Source organism: Anas acuta, chromosome 3 (genome assembly GCF_963932015.1).
Source record: "Anas acuta chromosome 3, bAnaAcu1.1, whole genome shotgun sequence".
NCBI lineage: Eukaryota > Metazoa > Chordata > Aves > Anseriformes > Anatidae > Anas > Anas acuta.
Window position 1 is genome coordinate 15,879,436 of NC_088981.1, and position 26,102 is coordinate 15,905,537.

At 38.4% G+C, this 26,102-nt stretch overlaps 1 protein-coding gene across 2 annotated transcripts in view; it reads left to right on the forward strand.

The window, feature by feature from the left end:
- FSHR (follicle stimulating hormone receptor) overlaps positions 1–26,102 on the forward strand; it is a 221,177-nt gene that overhangs the window by 49,737 nt on the left and 145,338 nt on the right. The window contains exon 1 of one of the 2 annotated variants that reach the window (XM_068675832.1): positions 14,299–14,357. The exons of the other annotated variant lie outside the window; for it this stretch is intronic. Within the exon in view, the coding sequence (XP_068531933.1) occupies positions 14,314–14,357 (44 nt within the window). The 5' untranslated portion in view covers positions 14,299–14,313. Of the gene's footprint in view, positions 1–14,298; positions 14,358–26,102 lie in introns of those variants that run through there. 2 annotated transcript variants of the gene reach the window in all.

The following is a 26,102-nucleotide window of genomic DNA, read 5'->3' on the forward strand; positions in this document are numbered from 1 at the left end:
TCATGTGTGCTTACACCAATATCGCTGTCCAGCAAATCAAATGGGCATCATTCTGTCCATGGCTATAGCTGCAGCAGCTTGTGCCTGCTGATTCTGGAAAGTAAAGAGCTTTCTAATTCCCAGTGGGCTGCTTCTGAATAAGTATTAATCAAGATTATTTATGAAAGAAAAAGCACACTCTTAATTTCTCACTGAATCTAAAGGGAGAAGCAAGGTTTCAGAGTACATATCTTAAAATTCCCATGTGTGTGGTTTCTTTCTCTGCTAGATGGAAATCTCATAGGACCAAACTGAGCTTAATGTCTTTAAACATAAAGTTCACTGGGATCCTGGGATGGAAAATTCTGTAGGAGTTTGGTGTCTATATAATGCTCAGACTAGGTAGTCTAATCTCTTCTTTAACATGGGAGAAATTATAATCCTAAAGGTAGGTTTCTTCTGTTGTGAGGTCCTCTTTGGAATTGACGGACCATATCCCCAAAGCAAACTTCAGATGAAGTCTATAGGATGTGGTTGTTACAAAGCGTTTTCCAAGATGGGAATCATATTTTACAAAAATCTTGATTTTTCACTCCAGTAAATGTTAATGTTTAGCTGAGTGACAATATTTTTCTCAAGGATTAATGTAACATATTATTCTAAAAAGAATTCTTGTTTTTAAACAAAGACAAAAATAATTATAAGCAGGAAAAGCTTTCTGAAAACTCAACTTCAAGCCTTTCACTGAGGCTGAGCAATACTTTGAAAAATTGTAGGGAATAATAACATAAACAGGAATTGAGACAGTTTGTTTTTCTCATCTGGCTCTAATCAAGGCTCTAATCAGATGTTTTCCATGAGCTCCTCTGTCTGCATTGGACATGTTTAGCAAAGCAGCTCCCTTGCGGCACTGCCCAGCAGTGGGGCTTGGCAGGGCTGCCATCCCTCCACCCCGGCCGCCTAGTTTAGCTGGTGGGGAGGATGCTGCTGCTGGTAAATTCCAGAGCTGTATTGCTGTGCATGAGAGCTGGACGGAAGCATGGAAGGAATTGTAATTTGGAGAGGTTTGCTGGCAGCACAAATTGGACCTCTGCTCAGGGCCATGCCTATGAAGTTGCTATCTAGTCTTTCCACTAGATATCAAAGCTTTTGTACACATGTATAACCTGTTTTAATTGAGTGAGAGGTCTCTTGTTTGCTACACTTCTTGATACAGAATCTGTGACAGCACCGGTATACACAAAAACACTGGAAGAGAGTGTTTTGTTTTGTTTTGTTTTTTCATCTTGCTCAATATTCTCTCACATTTATGGTTACCTATAGGGGTTTTGTAGGTATAAATGGACATCTTTAAAGAAGATACTGACTTCATTGAATTTTCCTTGCCTAAGTAAGAAAGTTAAGGATGTCACCATGAGTTGTGCAGGGTGGAAACAGGTTGCAGATGCATTTTCTTCTACTTCCACATGGTGTAAATTTGAACCTGAGACCTTCTGCACAAGGTGAGAACTTGCCCTATTTGTCACTACACAACTCAGTTCTGTCATTTTCACCACTAATGGGATTTTGCGACTGAGTGACCTTGTTAATACAGCAATATGTTGCCTGCCACATCATCAGTAACAACGCTCCAAATAATAAAAGAGGGGGAAAATGCTGGCCAAAAAATAGTGAAAAGAAATTATGCTAGTTCCTTTCCATTCTTTTTCAGGAAAAGAAGAAAAGCTTCCATTATCTTAAAAATTATATTACTTCAGAACTTTACTTAATGTGATGAAATAGTTAAGGGACTGCTCTCTTTAAGCACAATTTGGCAAAATAGCTCTTTAAAACACTTCTTAGGGGAAAAGAGGAACATAAATATGGAGTGGATCCTTTCTACATGGCAAAGTCCATCATTAGACCGGGAGGATACTATAACACCAGTTATCATTGAAATATTTCAGTGAAGGGTCTCTATGATAAAATTGTGTTTTTCAGACATTTGTTATGTCCTAATGTTATAGTTCAGTGTCTTGTGCTATCTTAATGATAAATACTGTTAGTACTGAAGTACTGCTAATTCTGACTGTTTTATATAAGTAACAATGGTATGCATAGTACATAGTTAAGACTGACCTGAAGAGTCTGTGAACTGAATAAATAAGGCAATGGAGATAGGTATAGGGAAATAGAGTGACAACCAATTCTCCTGGGTCCCTGTTCAGTCCTAAACATATCAGAGCACACTTCCTCTTGATTTATGGGCTAAAATCTCAAATGAAAATTTATATTGCTGCCTGTCAAAAGTATGTTTGAAATGAAGTCAGAATGACATTCATCTGGAACCTAGAATCTGCAGATCTAGCCAAGATGTTGTATAGGCAGAACTGCAAAGAGGTACTTGAAAATTCCTCTAATTATCACTCTCTCATAACAAGCCAAGAACAATGTTTTCAGCAAGCCAATAGATTAATTCAAAGGCCAACTTTTCAACAGAAGAGACAGGAAGGTTTTTGGGATTAATGACCCATGGGGGACTAACAACAAGGAGGAAATCTCCACTGTTCAATGAAGCATCTTGCTGTCTCACTTGCTTTCTTCATCTGAGCCCACCCAATAACATCATGCAATGCTGAGGTGTTAGGTCTGATCAGAAAACAGGATAGCTGCACTGATAGCTAAAAAAGTGCTAGCAAAGATGTTGCCAACACAAGAGTCTGTGCTGTGCTGCTTAGGGCAGTGTGGCCACAGAAAATCATGTTGTCACCCACAAGGCTATACTTACTGATAGATTTAAAGCCCTATGTATTTACAGAGCTATTTTATTTTTTAATTTTTTTTTCTAGAGGGGTGTTGTATATTTTACAACACATGAAAGTGACATACTGAAGATTTATACGTTCTTGTGTATATTCAAATTTTTGAGAGTTTGCTCATTCATATCCCAGCTAAATTGCTGTCTGGCATGGAAAATACCCTGCCCATTTGGTTTACCTTGAATTTTTTACTGGATATAGTAATTACAGCTGCTTACACAGCATTATCAGCAATTCAAGGATGGAAGAAGCATGTATAGTACTTACTACCGTACTCATTTTTGTATATCCTTCCAACTCTTATTTGGGAATTCATAACAAACTATAATCAGTTGATCGATGCAGTTCCTAGACAACTATTAAAAACTAATACCTAAGTATGTAATGGTTTGAAATGTTCTTGTTAGGTTATGCATTAATTTCCTGGAAGAGCAAATAATCTACAAAGAAACACTGGAGCATGTTGCCCAGAGTGGTTGTGGAGTCTCCATTCTTGGAGACATTCAACTGGACATGTCCTGGACTCTAGCTGACCTTGCTCTGACCAGGGGTTGGACTAGATCATTTCCAGAGGTGGAAATTTCTCAGCTGTTCTACACTTCTGTGACTGAGTATTCTTCAAGAACCCATCCTTCATGGAAAAAGACAGACCTGAGTTAGGAAAAGAACAATGATTCAACTTATAAACTGCTTTAACATAGAGATTGCTTATATGATGAGCACCAATCCAAGTCAATATGTTTAAATTTAAGTATGCAAGTTGTATAGACAATAAAGCAAGCTTACCACTTACACTGCAATGTAAAAATGGGGTGCTCTTATGCTAGAATCTAACATCACTAATTGCTTTTTTGAAACGTAAGGAAGAAAATAAGTATTCCTTAATAGACAACGTAAATAATTTTCCTAAATTAAATATGTACGTTAAATATTGTTTGAATATATGTTTAAGTAAGTTCTCTAAGTTTTGTTGGGGATGTGTTGGGGGATGTTTTTTTTTTTTCTCTTTTTAAAATTGAAATAATTTATAATAACCAACTTTGTCAGCCATCATTCAGGCCAAGGATTGGTGTCAAATAAGGTTGTTCAAAGCACAGGGACTGCCAAGTGTGCATCTGTCTTTGCAGACAGCTCTAATCCTTCATGGTCCACCAACTTTACCTTTATGAGTTCTTTTGATTGATAATTGAGAGAATAAATCTTTGAAGAACTTATATAAATGCAAAAAAGAAACCCCATTAAGATTCAAGCAGTAAAGTGCATATTTTATATGGTACCTCTACCATTTAAATTCATTTTGCCAAACAAAGATTCAGGATTGGCGTTCGGTTATAGATTTTGTTTTCTTATACACTGTCAGCTGCACCCTCCATATTTTAACTTTTAGTACCAGCACAGTAAGTGATCTGCTCTGAGAGCTGACTTGCTCTGAAGCACTTCACAATATTAAAGATACAGAGCAAAATAAAGAATTCAGTGTACTGACATCATTTGGCCTCCCTGGCCTTGTTGAATTTATACAGATGAGGCATTTTTTTTAGTAAATGTTAGTTGTGGTATGGAAAATAGGATTAGGTAGTGGTGGATTAATAGCTCTGTTGCTAATGATGAAACAGAAAGAGTGAGGTTTCAGCTGGGGTAGAGGAGGCAGCTCTGGGCAAGTCTTCTTGTAAAGAAAGAAAGCAAAGTGGGACTGCCTGCACCAGCTACCTACCCACTATGATTTTAATAGGCTGTTAAGCATGGGCTGCTTTCCATTCATTTGTTTTTCAGACAAGTCACCTAGAGGTAAAGTAACTGAAAAATGGAAAAATACAAGTAAGATCTCTAAAACTTATCTTGACTGTTTTCAAAAATCTATAGTATGTAGCTCTGTCCTTATAGGTTTGATTTCTAGTAGGAAGAATTGTCTCAATGTGGCTTGTTAGATTAAGCATAACTTCATGCAGAGGATGATGATTTGACTTCAGTAAACTTGGAGACCTCTTGGCTTTGTGATGTTCTAGTTATTCATTCAAAATTCCTCCTCTTACACCTGCCAGTTGTAAGATAAGCACAATCACATTTAAAAAGGGAAAAGTGACATGTAAAATAATTTGAGGAATTTTTCAGAAAACTCTGAACCATTTGTATTATTTATATGTTTTATTAACAGCTATAAAAGCAGTATTGCAGCAACATAGCCATGATAGTGCACTATGCAAAAAGCTGAGTCACAAGAAATATTACATAGGTAAACAGAATTTTAATTTTCCAACTCACCCTGTGGGGTCGTGACTGTAAAACTTGCAAAAAGTGCTTATTTGCTTTGCGAAAAGACAATCTCTGTTTATGCTAATTTACACACTTAATGACTGTTTTCTAATATCTACTATACAAGGTTAGATACAATTTCTGTAGAAACATCCATGTCCATTGTGGCTATAAGATCCGTTGTGCCCTCTTTTTGATATTGAATGGGTCATAACCTGTTTGTAGAGCAGGTGAAATACGAATGGCAGGCCTTATTTTTATCTGCTGACATTGTAGGTAATATTAGACAATATTCAAATGCAGACCCTGTAGCAAGATTGTCATGTTCAAAGCCTGACCTCTTTCTAAAAAAATATTCTGAGATAACATTTAGAAGGGGAAATCCTATTATTGTTTCTGTCTGCTAAAGTCCAAGTGTGGACCAGAGGAAATTTGTCATAAGTATCTGAGTAATTGGATAAACAATAATTGGGTAGGAGTTCTTAAATTCTCTTGGCAAAAACCCATGATGGGTTCTTAGATCTAGTGCGTTCATAATTATTATGATTTGTTTATTTTTGCTTTGCTTTATAAATCAAAAGTCCTGGTTTAGACAATTCATAACACTTTACGATACCAAAACAGAGGTACCTTTCCATTGACATGGACTGGGGAGAAAGGAGAATAAGGAAATACTGTAATTTCTGTATTTTTCGTAGAATTTAATACTCATAAAGATGTCAAGTTGATAGTCTCAAAGACTAAAAGGTTTTGTCTGTCCAAATACAGCATATGCAGCAGTAGTGCAAATTTTGCAGTCCTTGCCATGTCAATGTCTGCTGCTCTGCAAAAACAGAAAGATCATCAGGGGGAGTATAAAGGATGTGACCTGGCTGTCAGGCTGACATGGCATGTCCTATCTCATTGACAAAATCTGCATCCAGAAAGGCTTTAGTGAAGTGAAACTGACTTCAGGGAGAGGATCATCTGAAGCCCTAAATACTACAAAAATTTGTAAACATATGATGTAAGTAATTCAAACTTTTGATTCAGTCTTCTGTGTCAAATAAGTTTCACCCCAAATTAATGCCACATTTGACGTATTTAAACTTTCTATTTTTTCTTATGTTGGTGTCCTCTTCTGCTTCCCGTGTCATACTTCTTCCAAGTAATAACAGATGTGTGAGGTCTTTCAGTAACAAAAAATCAGACAAGGTCTGGGTATGTGCCGTCTATAATTGCTTTATCTACCCACACTGACACGAGTCACAAGATGAGCTGACCCAGAACATCTCCTTCTTCCAGCAGTCTTAGCTCAACCCCAGTATTTTGTGCTCTGACTCCAAAAGTGACCCAGAGTCCAGAGGAGGGCACACAGCCCCTGCAGAAAACCTTACACAATGCAACCCTGCTCTCTAGCTTGTCATCAAAGCCTACTTCATTGCATCCACACCAAGAATTTGGAGTCAGTAATGAGCAAAGAGATGATAATTGTTAGAAAACTATGGTGGCATTCTTAATGGGAGCTTTAGTGTTGTCATGAAGACCTTTGATATCATTAAAGTCTGATCTGACCTCCCAAATGAGTAGTGTATGAAAATCACAAAAAACATTTGCCTGAAGAAAGTCTTCAGGGAAAGCACTAGTTATAACTATACTTAACATCATACTCTGATTTTTAATAATTAGCATAATTGTTCCTTTTATTTAATCTCTGCATCTGCCCTGATCTTATGTTCCCGTCTCCTTTTACTTTTTTTCTGTCTTCCCAGCCTGAACTCTTCCCTGTTTTTCCATCTGTACCATATATTTCCTTCTCTTTCCTAGCATTCTTGTTTCTTCTGCAAATGTACAACCTCCCCATCTTTTTCTTCTCCATTGGACATAGTGCTCTGCCTTACTGTCTGGACAATTCAGGGATTTTTGCTTAATTTGTAGCTGCACTCCCTAACAGAAGCAGCTGTAATGGCTCTTCCATCTTGCATTCAACTTCTTTTTAATAAGGGTAGTTATGCTGGCAAGCTTTGCTCTGCACAATCATATATGCACAGTTAACACAATACATTTCATATAATTCTTCAGGTTGTCATTAGAAATGTGACAGCTTCACAATAGTTGTTCCCACTGTCTCTAACCAGGGAATGAAAAGAGCAGCAGCTTCACAAAAAAATCTGTGCTACTATAGGGCAATGTTTCTAGGGCTGCCATGTATTTAAAATGTATATGTTTAGTATGAGAAGCTAAATTACAGGTAAGTGCAGCAGCATCATTACTGCATTTATCTTTGTGTATATCTAAGGCAGCAAGAACAGATATTCCCAGCTTTAGGTGCCTTTGCCATTTGAAGTGTAAAACTAACCTAAGAGTAAACTTAAATCTCAACATTAATTCAGCCCAGACTATTTTTCAGCCCTGAAATGCTATGGTGTTGTCTGAGTTTGCCTTGTATCATGTTTGAAATTCAGTAATTTTGAAGGGAAGAAGAACCAGATCAGATCTTTCAAGTAGTTGTGCCCCTACCCCCCTCAAGAGGTAATGATAGCTGTAGTGCAGCTCCCAGTATTTATGTGAGCAAAGGAATGGTCAACTATGGGGGGTGGAAATGTAGATCTGATCTCTGCTTGCTGCATACACTGTCATATGTGCCAGTGTAATTTATCTTAGAATTAGCACTTTGTCCCAAGTGTCATACCAGGAGCACTTTGGGCACTATGGCTTCAGGGAACACAGAGATTTGGACAGGTGTCACTGTGGTGATTATACTTGGGCAACATGTTGGGCTTTCATTTATTTATAATTTAATTTAATTTAATTTTTAATAGAGCTTGATGTATTGCCAAAGTGGAATCGATTCAGTGGCATCTGCCTGAGCCCTGGCTCCACAAGTCCTGCCGATCTCTAGATCTTCCCAACCTTCACTTAACTAACTAATATGCATATTTAATGATGTGCATACAATTTCTCAGTCTTGGAATGCAGTATCATGTCTAGCTGGAGTGAATTCAAGTTGTTATTGCTCCATTTCTGTCTCAAGTATAGTCCAAGGATCTGTGCTGGACCTAGCTCTAAGTACAAGGCTCTGAGCAAAACAATTCATATTTTTATTTACAAGTGTAAATGAAATATTTCTTGAAGAAATATGTCTTGAATAAAACAAAAGACTAAAGCTGACATATTCTATAATCTTCTACATGTCAGGTACATATTTTCTCTTTCATTTAAGATCACCAATTATGCTGTTTGGAAGGTGAGAATGGGATTTATCATGCTGGTAATGCTTGTTTATTTTTTCTTTCATATTAAAGCAGATAGAAGGTCCAACAGATATGTTAAATGTTGTGTGGAATTTTCTAGACTCCTTTTCCCCCAAGCACCAATAATTCCCACAACGCCTGAGTCTGTGGAAACAATTTCCCTGAAGTACATTTAATAATACTAACCTATTTGATTCACTTTTTATTTTTTATTTAAAAGTAACAATTTATTTTTTCTTTGATAATGATTTCTTTTCATTTAACACCTTAATGAAAACTAATATAGGAGATCAAACTGCAGATAAAGTACTCATATACTATAATTGGCATTGACCTTACTAATTAAATGTAAGAAGAATTAAAATTGCATGTTTTCTTAATTGCACATTTAATAAGTGGGAAATATAGCTTGTCCACTAAAGATACAAAAATTTGTTTAGTTATTGGATTAAGTCTTTAATGTTATGGAATTAAATTACCAGTATGGGAGCAGAGAACATTTTATGAAAAATAAAAAATAAAAAAATGCAAAGATTATTCTCATTTTCCTTTTAATACTGAAAACTCCAATCCTAAAAATATTTATCATCTCAAAAGTTTTAATTCACTTCTATTAAACGTGTGTATAGGAATGATGTCTTCCAGGAAGCATGCATAAATACCTATTTTAAGTCTCGTTAGCATTCAGCATATAAACCAATTGTACATGACTGGCAATTGTTCATTTTTGATGGCCATATGCAAGTAGAGCATGAAGTATGAATAACTTGTTATCAGAAGCTCTGTTTTTCTCTCCAGAGTATTCAAATCTTACTGGTGTTTCACATGCTCATAAAAAGGAAACACTAGCATGCGTATTGGGTTTGCGTGGAAAGGTTTTGGTAGCGGGGGGCTGTAAGGGTGGCCTCTGTGAGAAGAGCTCAGAAGCTACCCCATGTCAGATAAGTGCCAGTTTCAGCTGGCTCCAAAGGAACCTGCTGCTAGCCAGAGCCAAGCCAATAAGTGGTGTTGTTTACGCCTCTGTGAGAGCAGATTGAAGAAAGAGAATAAAAACTGCTGGACAACAGCAGCTGGGAGAGTGTGGGGTGAGAACAAGCCCTGTAGATCCCAAGATCAGTGCGGCGGGAGGTGCTCCAGGCAGGCAGCAGCAGTTCCCCTGCGGCCTGTGGAGAGGCCCCTGGTGGAGCAGGCTGTCCCCCTGCAGCCCATGGGTCCCACATGGAGCAGATCTCCACACTGCAGCCCGTGGAGGAGCCCCCGGTGGAGCAGGTGGATGTGGCCTGGAGGAGGCTGCGGCCCATGGAGAGCCCCCACAGGAGCAGGCCCTGGGCCGGAGCTGCAGCCTGTGGAGAGGAGCCCATGCAGGAGCAGGAACAGAGAGTGATAGTGAAGGAACAGTGAAGATGGAAGTGTTAGGAACTAACTGCAGCCCCCATTCTCCTGTTCCACTGTGCTGTCTGGTGGGAGGATGTAGAAGAAGGTGGATGGATGGAAGGTGTTTTTAGTTTATTTTGAATTTCTCACTGCTCTAGCCTGTTAGTAATAGGTAATAAATTAAATTTATCCCTGTACACTGAGTCTGTTTTGCCCATGATGATAATTGTTGAGTGATCTCCATGTCCTTATCTCAACCCTTGAGCCCTTTTCATGGTATTTCTCCCTCTTTCCCTTTGAGGAGGGGGAGTGAGAGCATGGTTGTGGTGGAGCTCAGCTGCCCAGCTGAGTAAAAACACTGCAGTGTGTTACACCAGTTAATCTTTGGACAGGAGGCAGACTGTACACCCAAGCTCATGATATGTGAGCTGTAGCTGTTTTCTAGAGGGAGAAGTCTGCTCTTACACATTTAGGAAAAAAAATACTGTGCTTGGCTTTGAGGTGCACATCTGCAAACCCCTGTTCTCCCTTCTGCTGTTCTGGCAGCTGCAGATGCCAGATGTGCTTAACCACCTGCCTTCCTCCCCAAGCTTGAAACTCCAGACTTGGCTGGTTGCCATTCCCATCGGACTCACGAGAGGCTTTGGCACCCTCAATGCCAAATGCTTTCATAGTTCCATGCTCCCAAAACACAGAAGCAAGTTACATTGGGACTGTATGATGGCAGCACGTTGTAGGAGGGAATACAAGGAGCCAACCAATGTGAGTTTTTAAAAGGAAACAGAGCCATGCTAAGTATCGATAGGTGGGACGATCTCCATTGCAATTTTGTATTTCCTGCCAGTCTTGCAAAGAAAATCACAGACTGTGTCTGTTCTTCCAATTAGCAATTCCCACAGCAAATTTTGACCTGATATAAATAATGCAGTATAATATGCAAAGTGTGTCAGGCAACATCATTTGCTTTTAGTAAATGGATACTGGGATACTGAGTGATGATTCATGATTAGGACATTTGGGGAAATCTCTGTCAAACACGATATAGCGAGTCCCGCTCTGTTATGTAATTACTGCTGCAAAGGTCTGAGGAAATGAAGCTGGCAAGTTTGGATTATTAAACATCTGGAAAGCCAGAGGTGAAACCATGGTGGCATGAGTTAGAATTTTGTCATTGGTTTCTATGTGACCACTGTTTCACTCTGATTTTTACTAGCAATAGATAGAAATAATAGTAGTAATCAGAGAAGTCATCCATGGAAAAGGGATTTGGCATTTCCCTGGAGCAGAAGACACATGTTATAATTGTCTCCTCTCCAAATCTGCTTGTAGACTGGCCAAAGGAGTCCTGCCAAAATGACACTATGAAAACAAGCCAAACGCAGCTCCAGTGAGGGCAAAATGGTGCTGGTTCTGCCTAATGGATGCATCCACATACGACAATTAGATAGACCAGAAATATGCCTGGGTGAGTTAAGTACTGATGTGTTGATGTTTCTGTGGCACTGTGTGCTTTCCAAGCCCTCGAGGGTTAGTCCTAACAGCTATGCCAATCTCTGGATGGAAACAGGCTTGCCATAAAAAGCTGTGTGAATCACATTTGAATATTTCAGTCTTTTGTCTAGATGATGGGTTTCACAGAAGTTAGAAACTGCCAGAAAGACCAGACTGACTATGCCCAGAGAACACAGAAGGTCTGATGCCTAAGAGCAACTGTAGCTCCACTGGGGAGTACATCTTTCTAGGATGTGTTTGAGCTTAGACATCTGCTGGATCATTGAACTTCTGGAGGGCTCTTTGGCTCTGCACTGCAGGGGTTATCTTCCTCTTCACTCCAATTCTGAATCAAAACCAATACTTTGCTGCTGTTCCTCCTCCTACATTGAAATACAGTTGTATGGTAGAGCTATACATTTGTATTTAGTGTCATACGTTCTGCCCTTTCATTATCAGTGTCCTTTGAGATAGTACAACATTCTTCCTTCATCCTTTAGCAGATCCACAGGACTCACTAGAATTGCTATGCTTTGGCTGTGACTGATCCACAAAGCAAGTCTTCTCCACAGCACAGTACTGCTATCTCTGTCATTTAGGGACTTGCTGGAATGTAGTCATCCCCTGTGTTTCGGTACACAATTTCCCTCACAGTGTATGGGAAAGAAAAGGTATGTAGTATACCCAGATCTGGGCACTGGAAGATGTTTTCAGAACAATTTTGACAGACATTTGCTTTTCTGATTTCTATCCCACTCAAACCTGGTCTCCTTACACCTGTATTCACAAAAATAAATGCCTCATTCAGTAACAGTCTATCACTCCTGCCCATAGGTCCAGTCACCTTCAACAGTATTAGGTAGAATTCTCTTCTGAGACACTCAAGAACCATAATGTGTTTAACCCAGATGTGGTTAAGACATGAGCACTTAGTATTATTCACCCTTCCTAACATCCATGAGCTAATCATCCCAGAAAAAAAAAAAAAAAAAAAAAAAAAAAATTGTTCCTTTTGCTACTTTCAGCCTCCAGAAACAGTCAGACAATTGTGCAGTTCCACTTCGAAATCTGGAGCCATTGTCATTTATACAGTTCCCCAGGTATTATAACCACAGCCTCAAAAGACAAACAGGAGGGTGGGGAGCTTCTGAAATCAGTATAGCTTGGTAATCCTGGTAATATCAAGTTGGATATTAAGACTGTTTTATCGTAGGGTTTTGCACTGCTACATCAATCCTCTCAATAACAATAGATCCTTGTCATAGTCTGCAGGATATTTTTATTATTTGGGCTGGGAGCTGTGCAATAGCAACTGTAAGGATTTAGGAGGCAATTGGCAACTCTACCAATAACTAGATATTGTCTTGCAAGGAGGAAACAAAATATGCACAGGTTTCGAAACGAGGAAAACAGTGGCAATCTACACTCAGGATTTGCTTTCTCTGTAGTGGTTTGCAAGTTATCTCTGTACCCTAGCCATTATAATATTCACCTTGCTTTGGAAAGAAGGTGACATGCCATCATTTATTTTGGGGGTCTCTGTGTTGACAATGTGGACAGCGAAAAAATGGCAGATACATGGCAGATACAGCAGGAAGAAAACACGGAATTTTTTTCTTTGCCAAGATTTGTCTATAAAGAGTTAGGATGGAGCACCCAAAGGTTACTGATGGATATGCATGTGTAGTTATCAGATGCTTCTATCAGATGTATACTGTTGTACTCTAATCTCCTCTTCTTCTCCTTGCTTATGTTCTTGAGAATAATGAGGCACCAATGACCCAATTTTTTTCCATACCACCCTTTCCCTTTTCCCTTTTCAGGTTTGAAAAATAAAAAAAATGTCTAAAAGGCCCAATTTTTGAATTATTTTTTTCTTTCATTGTTAATTCCCATCATTCTCTTTGGCTGCGCATGGGGCCCTACTCTCCCTTCCTCCTCCCATGCACAAACAAGCCTGGATGGGCAAGGAGGAAAATGATCTGGTTACTCATGCTTGGTTCTGCCCCTCTAGATTAATTTATATAGGAGGCTTGGGTCAGGTTTCATCAGTGTGATGACTTCTGGTACAGGAATGTGGAGGTGGTGCCTGGATGGTGTGTTTCTGGGTTCCTTCAGGTGAGCTAAGGGAGCTGGCTGGGAGGTGGTTTAGGCCCATCTGCTTCCCTTTTTGTCACTGTCCTTGGCAGGTTCAGCCAAGCTGGCCTGGCCTGTTTGGCCATGCCCCTCTTTGTGTTTCTAATTTACATTTGTCTTGTCATCTTTGTTCAGTTCAGACCAAAGTGAGGATTTGGTGCACAGGGTAGTTCTTAAGAACATGTTGCTGTGACTAGTCCACAGGAGGGTGAGACCAAGGGGGGCAGGGGATGCTTTGCTACTTGGTGTACTTCAAAATTAAAAAAAAAAAAAAACCTTTGTTTCTTCTCCAGCTGAAGACTCTACTATTCACTTTGAGTTCAGGCCTCTGATCAGATTAACTATTGACAATGAACTGCATAATAGGTGAAATGCATTTAACCCCTAGTTTATTTGGCAGCCATTTGCCTATGTGGTTTTATTTATAGTGTTTATTTCAAAGATTGATGGCAGCTGGCAGGAGGTACTGAAACAACTGATAAAGATGACTGACATTTTGTCAGCTGACTGGATGACAGGAATATATTGCTTGCATTTAAACTGTTTGTGTGAATAAATCATTGTTGATGCCAAAATTCACCTTTGGCCCTTTCCAAGTGATTTTTGGAAAGCAGCTGGGAGAAGTGTTTTCTTAAGCAGTGAGCAACTTCCAATGTGGATTGGGAGCTTATGCTAAAAAATTTCATTAGCAATGGTATTTAAATATTTAAAGTATTCTTGAAGTAGTTGAGTTCTGTTCATAGCAATAAAAGTAGTATTGTCCTCTTTGAATGTTCTGTAAAAAGTGACTATATTGTGTAAACTTTGGGGCAGTTCTTAATACAGGTGAGATGAAGGGTATACATGATATACTTAAATTGTCCTTTTTCCCTTTAAAAAGGTGCTAACAATCTTTGAAAGGATTGAAGGTTTACACCTGCAAAGCCTTTCCACCTGCATGTAGTTCTGTAAGTGATGCATATTCCAATCTCATAACATAAAGTAAGTGATCAGTTTGAGCAGTGTTTGTTACTGTTATCTCTCTCCACTGCATTTCTAAACTAACTTAAATGGCAGAGTCCTCATGTATAAATACTGCGGCAAACTGCATAAGGTAGGCCTTACATAGGTACGCTAAAGCAGGGGTGCGTTTTCTGAATTACAGGTAGCCTGTGCTGGTCTTCAGAGAACTGTTTTTTCTTCTGTTATAAATGTCCTGTCTGTAGGGCTTCTATTTGGCAGACTATTTCTCAGTGAGTGCAGTGTTTAAGCTGAGAACAGGCATGATGAAGCACCCCTCACCTGTCCCCATACAACTGTACATCTCTGTAAGGTACTGAGGACAACAAGGGGACATAGCTGAATGCTTCATCAAACCATTCAAACTGAGGAATGGGTGAAGTACTTTCCAAGACTTGACAGTTATTTGCATGCGTTGGAGTTCTTTGTACAGTGAAAAGAACGATGTTAATATGATTGCCTGTACGTGGAGTGACGGGGCCAGTGAAACCTCATCCTTCTCTTATTGACGTGGTTCTTGTACTCCTTCATACCATGGCATAGTCTTCGCTTCCTGTTACTTTTATTTCCATTTGAAGCTGGTGATGCCTTGTACAGTACGACAGCAACTCTGTGATCTAAATGCAGAAAGATACTGAACCAGTCCTGCTCCTGAGGCTGGATTTCAGATAGGCTGTACAAGAGTAGGCTAAGTTGAAATGCCATAACAAACACTGCTGTATCTCTGCAGATTGACTGTAGACTAAAACTGTTGGTGCTAAAAGAGCAATGCCAATTAGTAGCAAAGACAGTGATGGGGGAGAAAAAGTTCATCTTAAGCTTAAATTCAGTTAATCAGCTGTTTCCATTGCTTTATTTACTACACACCTGCATGGGATTATCTTAAGTCTTGGCAATTCAATATAATTAAGTAATCTTAATTCATAAGGTCTGAACATCATGCTTAATAGCTCTGGACATGAATGTCAGTAGATGTTTGCTTCTGCAGAATGTGTGTTTTGTTGTGTTTTTTTTTTTTTTTTTTTTTCCTCTGAACTCTGTGGCTTTCCATGACTAGTATATTTGCAGAGCTTTAGGATAAAGCCACATCTGGTTCTTGCTGTGCACCACTTCATGGAGTGTGTTTATTAAAAGCCAAAAATGTCTTGGCATTTATCCATTGCCATTAATATGCACCACGTCAGGTTCTATCAAGCTGTCTCCTATCATAAGACTTGATGGGATTTGACATGACCTGACATAGCACAATGTATGTCTCCTCACATCACACACTAACAGAAATACAGTTTAATAAGGAGTAATAACACAAAAAATACAAGGACTTTATTGTTGCCTCTGATCAGAGGCAGGTAGCACAGGTAAGGTTTCTGGTACACTTTTAATTTTGAGCTTTTCACAGTAAACTCCTGCCTTGCTGTTTATAGACTTATGTAATAATAGATCTGCCAGGTCAAAAATAAATAAACAAATTGTCATTTCCTTTTGAAAATGTATTGAGAATACAAAAATGTAATAGTTCAGGCATGTTGCCATCCTAAGTGATAGAGTTTATTGTTCTGGCTTCCAATGTTCTTGTTTTCCCTTTCCTTGATCTCTTAATTTGTAATATTGGAAAAAGTGATGTTTATGTCTTTAACTTTTATTTTCAGTTTCTCTTTGCACCTTTAATCCTATCCTCTTTGTTCTCCCATCTTCTTGTAATTTATCCAGTGTTCAATATTTAAGCAACCTTTATAATTAAGTATGGTTCAGTGACCTCTCTTGAAACTGTTAGTAACTCCATTCTGATTTCTGTAGTTCTGATGACTACTTATGCAAGCATTGGTTTGAAAAGTGAAGATCTTAAATCTACATGTATGCTGATGTCTTGTGGGAAAACTCTCCATTGCTTTTGTGGAAGAAAATCAAATGTTACCTCACAAAGGGAGCACGGGGACAAAGGAGACAAGCCTTCCATGTTCATAAATAGGCAGGAATGAAGTCCTCTTTCTCTTCTCATCAGCTGAAGTCCTTTGGTGTTACAAACTTTCATCACTACCAGGCATGTGTTGGAGACCAGGGTGCCTATAATGGGAGGAAATTGAAAGTAAATAGTCCAGAGGTCCACAAGGTTGCTTGTAGATCCAGCAAGATTACAGTACCAGCAGTCCCCCTGTAGGATAATATTCCAGGCCCTGAATAGTTATACATATTATAGGTATAAGTATTGACTGGGTCTTGTTAGTCATAAATTGCCTAATATCTGTTTAATTCTTCAATTTTCTTCAGCTGAAGAACAAATACATTTCAAGAAATTCTCATAAAAGGTTCTCACAAAATCATCATTGCTATCTAGTATTTGGAAGAAAGCATAACCACTAAGTTGTGTGATGACTGTGGGTTTGGCAAGTGATGGAATAATTGTGGGATTTGCATGTATAAATGTGAATGAATAAAAACACTAGCTGCATCTAGTGAATAACGTCTGAGCATATGAACTGCTCAAGAAATGTCTTATTCTTATGAGTACACAAACCTGAAGATGATATTTTAGGGTTCATTTAAAATTCATAAACCTAAAATTAACACTTGTATCACAAGAAAAATCTGTATATCAAAGAAGAATATGAAACTGATTGTTTTGACTGCTTCATAAAGAAATTGGAAAAACTCACTCTACACGTATGCACTTTTTGACATCTATAAATGGTAATGTCATCTTTCAAATGTCTTAATTCTGTCTTCATTTTTATTCTTCAAAATTCCCTTTCAAGCTTCTGAAGGTATGTGATTCTTCCTCTAGTATTAGAAGGAATGGATTGGAGTATTGTCAGATAAATATATGGAAGTCAGGCTTCCTTTCAAGTTGGGAAGGAATGAGGCTTTCAAAGTCAACTACAGCAAGATGGTTTGGCAATCTGAAATTCTGTAACTTTACCTGTATGATTCTTTTAACCCTCTTGGGCTAACGTATTCTCCACTTTATAAATATGGTGTAGCATAATAGGGATTCCTGAACTACTTTTAATTCAAAATAAACAGCAAAAATTTCTGCCCACTGTATATTTAAGGCAGCATCTTATGAAACCTGTTTCAAAGGGGAAACGTAATCTTTTTACTCTAAATTGTGAAGCTCCTAATAATGGCCTTTTCCTACAAAAGGTCTGGTATCCAAAATGACAGCTTACTTCTAGGCAAAATCTCTGACTACTGAAGCCTACAATAATTAAGCAAAAGATTTTGTTACTCAAAACACATTTCTGATTCTGAAATTATATTTCTGATTATAATCCTTCAAGATGCTTGGAAACTCCTGCAAGAGAATATGATTGTTTCCTCATACTCTGCTCTTCAGCCTTTCACCCAGAGAAACAGTATAAAATTTGGAGTGGAGTAAGCAATTTGTAATTTTTTCTGTTCAGAATGATTCTGGTCTGATTTTCCACCCTATGTACTCCAAAGGTCCACTGTGGTAATCACCACTCCTCATCTGCTTCTTTAAGGTCCATCTTCTGTGATGAGCAGTGAAGTAAAAAAAGACAATTTTCTCTGCTATGATGGGATAAAGGCAGCTGTGGCAATTAGGTCTGAGCTATTAAGCCTGAGCTTTGGCAGTGGAGTATTTTGCATAATTATGGTGATAGCTGCTGGACTTCCATGCTGTTCCAGCTGTGGAATACAGCTATGTGGGATCTGGATTTGGTAAACTTCAAGGCGGATACTGTTGTCATCTGCAATCTGAACAGCTACAGGTATGTTGTGACAAGGAATAAGGATTTTCTATTTCAGGATATACTTTGTTTACGCTTAATGTGTTGATCAAAAGCTCTGAGGTGAATCAGTCCTCCTTGAGGAAGGATTTTTGTCTGGACAATAGGGTATTCCTTGTGCTTGCTAGTGGGTACACCATATTTAACATTTGATTTTGAATTAAAACAAACGATTTAAGTCATAACGATTGATATACTGTTCTTTTTTTAATAATTATTGCTATAGACAGGTAATAATGTCTCAACTTTAGAAACTCTAAATTCTGTTAATTACGTCTGCTTCAATATTTCAAAGCTGAGGATGGAGTTAGAAAAAGAGCAGTCCCTTTGAGAAAATCCTTTGTCTCCAGTTGTCAAAAAAACAATGGCTTTAATGGAGATCCATGTGCTGCACAGGGTAGCTATGTAATTGGAGAGTAAATATCTTGTAGAATTCTTAGCACTTTCCCTAGTTAGCTAAAATGTTGCCTTGTCTCTTCCCAGTTCTGGTGAACTTTGTTGTTTATACCTTCCAATCTTATGTAACTTGGTTAAGATGTATGTGAAAAGGAAAGACAAAATTATCTTAGAGTGGCTGTTACATTACTAAGAGTAACATGTTCATTTAAGTTTAAAATGAACCTCAAATTGAGCACCAAATGGTTCTTCCATAACAAGTATTTCCTCTACTCCATCTCTACTCCATTATGACCTGTTCCAGATTGTATTGCTATCCAGCAGCATCTCCCAAAAATGTCTTTATATCATGCCTGTATCTACATAATGTTAGCATACACAGGAACCTCCTGAATTTGTATGACGTGTGTGTATATGTGTATGTGTGTGTGTATATATATATATATGAATTATACTGTCAACCATACCTATGCATTTGGAATTGCTAATGTTACACATGCTGAAATATGCTTTTTTTTTTTTTTTTAATGCTACTAACCCACAAGTTAACCTTAATAACACAAAAATGTGGTACAAACACATAATTAATGCTTCTTACACTAGACACCCCCTTCTATTACCTGTTGGATGATTCTTGATTTGTTACATGGCAGCACAAATGTGTGACAGCCTTCAGCTCAGGTGAGCCTTGCAAAACTGGGTGCACAGAACCCACTCATGCAGGGCAGCTGCTGTAAGAGTGACTCCAATGGGTCACCTTCTGCAGCTACAAGGCCAAGATATGAGTATGTATGACATAATATCAAAATGTGCTGCCCCTTTTTGTAGGAGTGGTGCCTGGTGGTTCTCCTCATCATGGCTCCCATGGCTTTCCCTGCAGCTCTTGGGAATCTCTGTTTCTGAAGTGGTGATAAGCTGCATTGTATATATTGGCTACTGCATAGATTCTTGCCAACCACAAATACCAGACCTTTGGTTCCACACAGCTTGAAGCAAAATCCAGTTACTTTCACAGGAGTCTTTCCATGCGTTTCATCAGTGACCATTGGGTCATTCCATAAAACTGTTTTCTTTTCCCGAGGAAAAACAAATTTGCAGCAATCCAACATGGTAATAGGACTGGGTTTTCATTAGTGTGAGTTCTGGTTTTAAAGTACAGATATGTATATAATTGCCAGCATACTTCATTATGATTTTTGAATTTCATTATGAATTTTAAAATAAGTTGGAACACTACAATGACATACTTTACCCCTTCAGAGACACTTCCCTAATGTAGTTTTCAGGATGGATAAATAGAGCTTTCACTTTTTGACATCAGCCTATTCCCTTAAGTGAATTTTAAGTTGCATTGTATTCACAATAGGGCCATCTTCTGGTCAGTTTGCTGTTATAAATAAACATGCTATTTATTATTGCATATAACAGAAAGTATGCATTAGAAACATTTATGGCATCTACCATAAATACTAATTAAATTATACGGTGAATGTGTGCCTCACTGATTTAAATATGTTGGACACTTTGCAATATTGTTATAAACAAATGAATGTATGCTCTCTTCTCCCTTGCTACTACTCTATCTCTCTATCTTGTTAAGCACCTTAATTTTCTTTGACTCCTCTACATGAAAAAAAAATCAAAATTTAAATGGCCAACCAGAACCTGATGCATTCTGGCAATGAGTTTTCTCCTGTGTAATCTTTTCTTTTTTCCTTATAAATTTGACCCACTACAAAAGATCAACGCTGTATACAAAGCAAACAGATCGTGCGTGTAAAAGTTTTAATTAAACCTTGCAGCTAAATCACTCACTTCCTTAGTTTTCCCTTATCTACCTGGCTTTTCTACTTACAGGTGTTTTAATCAATGGATACCTAGTTAACAAAATGAAATTATTTCTATGGTACTGCATAGAGAAGAATATTCCCCTGGTTTTAAAAGCTGCCTATAAGCTTTTAGAAGGTCACAGGTATGTCAGTAACAATCCACTACCCCTCTTTATCATCAGTGGAAAATATTGAAGTGCAAAGCTATCTTCAGTTTTTTAATATGTCCTATGCTATATTCTGTCTGATTGCTACCCCACAATTGTATTCTGTTTGCTAAAACACTGAATGATCCAGCAAAATTCAGGAGCCAGGCTACAGACTGAGTTATTTATATTTCTTGAAGGCACAACATTTTTTCCCAAGCAAGTGCAATAGTTATAACCTATTTTTTCTTCCTATATATTGTCATCTGTGTTGTTTCAGTAGCATAACCAATTCCTCTTTATGACAACTGTCTAGAGGTTATGATGTTTGTTAATAGCATTCCCCATATCTTGTACTGGAGCCAAAAGCATAACAAACTTAATGGAGTGATTACTGCCCACTCTGTACTTTGAGTTTGGCCATGATTGCCAAGATCAACTGGAAGAAGTTTAAGGTTGAAGCTAATTATACAGGCAACTGGCTTTGAGATGGTTATTATGAGCTTTAATTACAAGTGTTAATTCAGTAATGATATTACAGGTGATATTCTCTTCCCTTGGCCCAACAAAATGCTAATAAAGCAGAAACAATAAAATCTTGTTTGAAAAAAGGCATTGAAATGAGGTTGATTCTGAATATTCAGCCTGACTCACTAGTGATAATATACTGTCATTAAAGCAGGAAATTTCTTATGTCTCTTATGGATTGGTTTGTATCTTAGCTGCAGATTACTTTGAGTGTGGCTGCAGGAGGCAGAGAGCAGCAAAATCCTACCCAACTGGGCAAGGACCTTCATGATCTGAGCCTTTTGTGTTTTTTTTTTTGTGTCCTTCCCCATCCATTTTCCTTTGAAGTTCTTGAGTATTGCTTCATTTCCCCTCATCTTTCTCATATTACAGCTCTGATTTTCTCACCCTTGTTTCTCTCTCATTTCCCTTCTTGTTCTTTGTCTCTGCCTTATGGCTAAGAAGCTACAATCCAGACCACTAACCCCAACCTGTCATCCCTAGAAGAGCTTTGCACATGTTTCAGATATCTTACCTAGCGTATCTGAGGTCAGCTGTCTTGATCATTGTTTCTTTCCATCACTCACTGGGGCATCCCTTGTGCATTGGGATGTCTTCAGCAATCTACCATCGTCATATGATGTTTCTTTTGATTGTATTCCTAAATAATATTGAAAGAAGATCCCACAGTGGGAAGATATAAGCTGTGCTGTGTTATCCAGACAGGACTCAAGTCCTGGAGGATGATATCTATAGACTTCAAACAACCTCTTCCTTGTTCGGGTATCAGTGTATCCTAAGAGACCATGCCTTGAGGTTTCAGTAGCACAGACTCGCTTTTACAGGGAAGCAGAAACTTGCTGTAGTCTGAAGGCAGCTGCTATCAGCAGATTTGATTGCTGTTGCAGCAGCATCAGGAGCTAAGGGGAATGCTCTGTGAATATGTGGTGAGGCAGACAGATCTCTGGCAGTGTATAAGCGGTCCTGCTTATCAGGTGTGCATTGCTAGAGGGGGTGGGTCCTTCTATCTTCTACAGGTTCAAATGGCCAAACCCAAGAAAATACAGATGCATTCTGAATGTTTGAGTAAACTTTCCTGTCCAGAATTAAATTTTGCTGAATGATCTGGTGGAAACCTTACTATGTCATTAACAAAAGGTCAAGAACTACAAAGCCATGCAGAAGGAACTTAATATTTTAAAGTGGAACTTCATGTTCCCTTTGTCATCAGTTTCACACTTCCTTACAAAAGGTGAAAACTCTGCTCTTATCTCTTATGGGATGGTCCTGCTGTAAAGGGAAAACTTTTTTTTTTTTTTTTTTTTTTTTTCCTGCAGGTTATAGCAATCTTTTTGCAAGGACCAAAAATAACTTACACCATCCCAACATTCATTTCCCCACCATGTGCTGTAGCTGGGGTCTAAGAAGCACCAATGATGACATTAGCTGTTGAGTTTAATTAACACAATAGCAGTGATCCAAAATAAATGAAACAAAACTATTGTACTTGATAATTCATTAGTGGAATAATACCACAGAGGTGCAGATTATTATAATCAGAACCACTGGAAGATTATGGGGATTGTAGCTGCTTTCTAGAGTCTGTGCGATTATTTTTCCAGCTCACCATGATCACTTTTTGAGTTTCCTTGTGTTTTATCACTTAATGGAGTTTAGGGTTTGCAACAGCATTTCGCAGAATTATAGTGTACTTTATTCGTTGCTAAAAAGACAAGCATCTTTATTTCTTGAATGTTAAAAAACGAGGAAAACATGGTCTTTAATTTTTTCATACATATTGCTTTTCATGCATAGCTATATGTCAGGCTCTGCAATTTTGGGGATAGCTAAGAAAGTTATCTGTGGTGGGCTGTTGTACAGGTGCAGTGTGCTTCCTCTTCTGATGCGTTGTGGTGTGAGTCTTGGTGCTCGCACTGTCAGCTGTTAGCACAAGAGGGGAGGAAAATCAGAACACATTTCATCAGAGGTTATAAAGTCCTGGGGAGTGGGAAGGGTTGGACCCATGGTCTTGCAGACCTACTGTCCTCAAGGTAAGAGACACCCATCTCTGAGAAGAAAAAAATTTAGCTGTCTTTCTACAGCTAACAGCTGTAAAGAGACATGGATAATCAGATACACAGCAGTAGAAAAGAATAAAACTTAATGAACATCAGACAAATAGGAGCAGAATGAAATTGATCTGTGCAATGATGCTCGTGAGCCTTTTGTATTTTTTCTGTTATACCCACAAATACCTTGGGGCAAACAGACCAGCAATCTTTAGGTCAAGGTAAAGTTTTTCACTGGTATCTATGCAGCTTAGTAGACATGGCAGAAGCCGAGAGTTAGTAAGATGGAAACATCTGAACAGTAGCTTTGTTTCCAAAACAAAATACACTGTTATTCTGGTGGTGGTGTGGGTTGTTTTTTTATTTGTTTGTTTGCTTTTTGTTTTGTTTTCTGCCTAGAATCACAAAACGGCATGAAAAAAAAAAAAGTTTGTTTCAAACTCATATCAAACACGCCCTAAAGTACGATGCAAGTATGCTGGAGCAGGTTCCTTTCAAACACTGTGATTGAACTGTCTTTGTCTCAGTCACTTAATGGAGCAGAGACTGGGATCCAGACATCCTTAATGTCATTCTGTAGATCATTGTCTGTGATACAGTGGAAATACCCTGATTTACACCACTACAAAGCCCAGTGAACTTTGGGACAGTTCCTGTAAGTGCTTAGGTTCCAGATCTGCTAATAGAAGTAAGCGTGAATCATAAAGAATTTAGACAGGGTGGAAAAAAAAATACTATAAGGTTCTAAAAGTGGACAAAAATGGTATTACGCTGCTCACTGTTTCATTTTATAGTCTGGTTTTAAAAAGCTAGTGTTGTTATTGATGAAGATCCTTCTTACTTGCATGGAAACAGTGAAGGTGGAAAACAAAAGAAAGAAGTTCCAGTATGATTTCCATGCTGGTAGCTCCTTTTTTCCGCAGTCTGAAAAGGTAAAAATGACTGTTGCTATATTGTTCATCTCCTCTAATGCACAGAAAAATTGGGCTCTGCTCCTGTCTCAGACTTCTGACTCTGACACAGTGCCCAGTACTGAGCCTCTCAGCAACACAGTAAGAGATGTCTCTAACGCCTGTTACATGTGGTTCTACCATTCATTTTCTTTTCTCAGCTTGCCTGGGTTTTATTAGATTTCTGTATGGTGCTCCTATGTCTAATTAATTAAGGCAGGCTGAAATATGTTTTTCTCTTGGAAATATGCAGAAAGCATTGAACCCTGTGATAGGGTAGAAAGTGTTGATGCTGCAGGGTTGTACTTCACAGCTTTGTAAAGCCCCTTAGGGAAGTCTGACTCCTGCACAAACGAGATTTACCCTTTCTGAAGACAGCTCCTCTGTGCTTGAGGAGTGGCACTGCCTGTGATCCTCCTCTCTAGTTTTACATGCTACCACCACTCCTGGTATCTTTCCAGATGAGTCCTTATTTGCATTTATGGCCTAATGATTCCCACATCTTCATATTATACCTTGCAAGTGCTGAGATGGTGAAGGATGACTGCTGCAGGGTATAAATTCCCCCTGCATATGTAAAACAGATGAGCAGTGTCCAGTCAGGCTGAAAATTTACTGCTAAAAATCTTTAGCAGTGAGAGCACTTACTTTTTCCTAGTGTTGGAGACACCTGGCACCATAGTCTTTTACTTCCTGTTTCTAGAAATAATGCACTTTTTCCTTATCAACAGTGAGAAGTAGTCTTTTTAATGTGTTGCATGTAGAAATGAGAAGATGTAGAATTATATAGTCCAGTTTCTCAGTGTGAAGAAGAACACTGAGCAGCATTTTCATGTCTCACAGTCTATACAAACTCAGTAGAGCCCAAGTCTGTATAACTTAGGATGGTAAAATTATAGCTCTAATATATGTGGTAACATTTATTTGTAATGTACTTTTCTGTATCCCAAGAGAAAGGATTTTGGAACAAGCTTTACAGATTACCTTGATTCAGCACTAACTACATTCATTTAAAATGTTTGCTGTGCTGGACATTTCAGCCTGGGTTTGCCTGCTGTGGATATTGCTCTGGTTGCATGGATCATTGAACAGAGAAAAGATATGCCCTTCCCTGCTCTCCTCTAATAATCAGGAGGGAAGTTGCAGCTTATGTTTCCCTATAATGAGGTTCTCAAAAAACAAACAAACAAAAACAGCTCTTGGTAGCTGATGGGAATAGATGCCCTCTGAATTGCCTTGCTGACCCATTCTCTTTGTAAGTGCTTATGATGTGAATCCCATGGCGTTTGATCATGGAAGGTTTGGTTTCACATTTAAAATTTACATCTTTGCTTTTTTCACTTGCTTATCACTGGGTGTTTACTTTCATCCACTTGAAACCTGCGGACTCCAATTTTCATGCCTAAGAAAACACATGGAAAAGCAAGGGTAGTGCTTATGCACAATTAAACTCATGAATGTCAAAAACCTCTTACATTCTTTTTTACATCCAGTATTGTCTGTCGCTCTCCTGCAGGACCTCCATATGAGGCGTGGTGCCTGCAATGATACCATCTCAAACAGCAAGCATTACTTATTAGCACTAATGAAATCTCATCAAGCAACTGATCCCTGAAAGGTAGCCTCTTTGCTAAGTATATGTTTAAAAAAAAAAAAAAAAAAAAAAGGCTAGTTATAAATCAAATAAGTTGTTCCTTTGATGTTATTATGCCATTGACAAACAGAAAATCCTTAAGAACTGGCATGTCATTTTAAGTCTGTTCTCCCCATTCAAAAGAGAACTATACCTGATTTATTCCAAATTACAAAGAAAGGTTGCTTTTATGGGCATCTCTATGGTGTTCCGCACCATTGTATGAGTGACTTAAAGCACCATGTTTCATAATGCCTCTTCTGCAACTAATGTCTCTCTAATACTAAAGGGATATGATTTAAAAAAAAAAAAAAAAAAAAAGAGCCATGAGAAATTGGTTGCGCAAACATCAGTTGTCATCCTACATTTCTCATGTCTCATCTACAAGGCCATCTTTCCTATTCAGCTAACAACATAGTTCAACTTAGTTTGTCAGTACAAAATTGCAGTGGACTCTCAATACTTCTGTTACTTCAGAGCAGGGTGTTTCCAGTTACTGAAACCATTTCTGTTTTCTGTTCACTTTCACATCTGCTCTGTTACTTCCAGCAAGTTGTTGT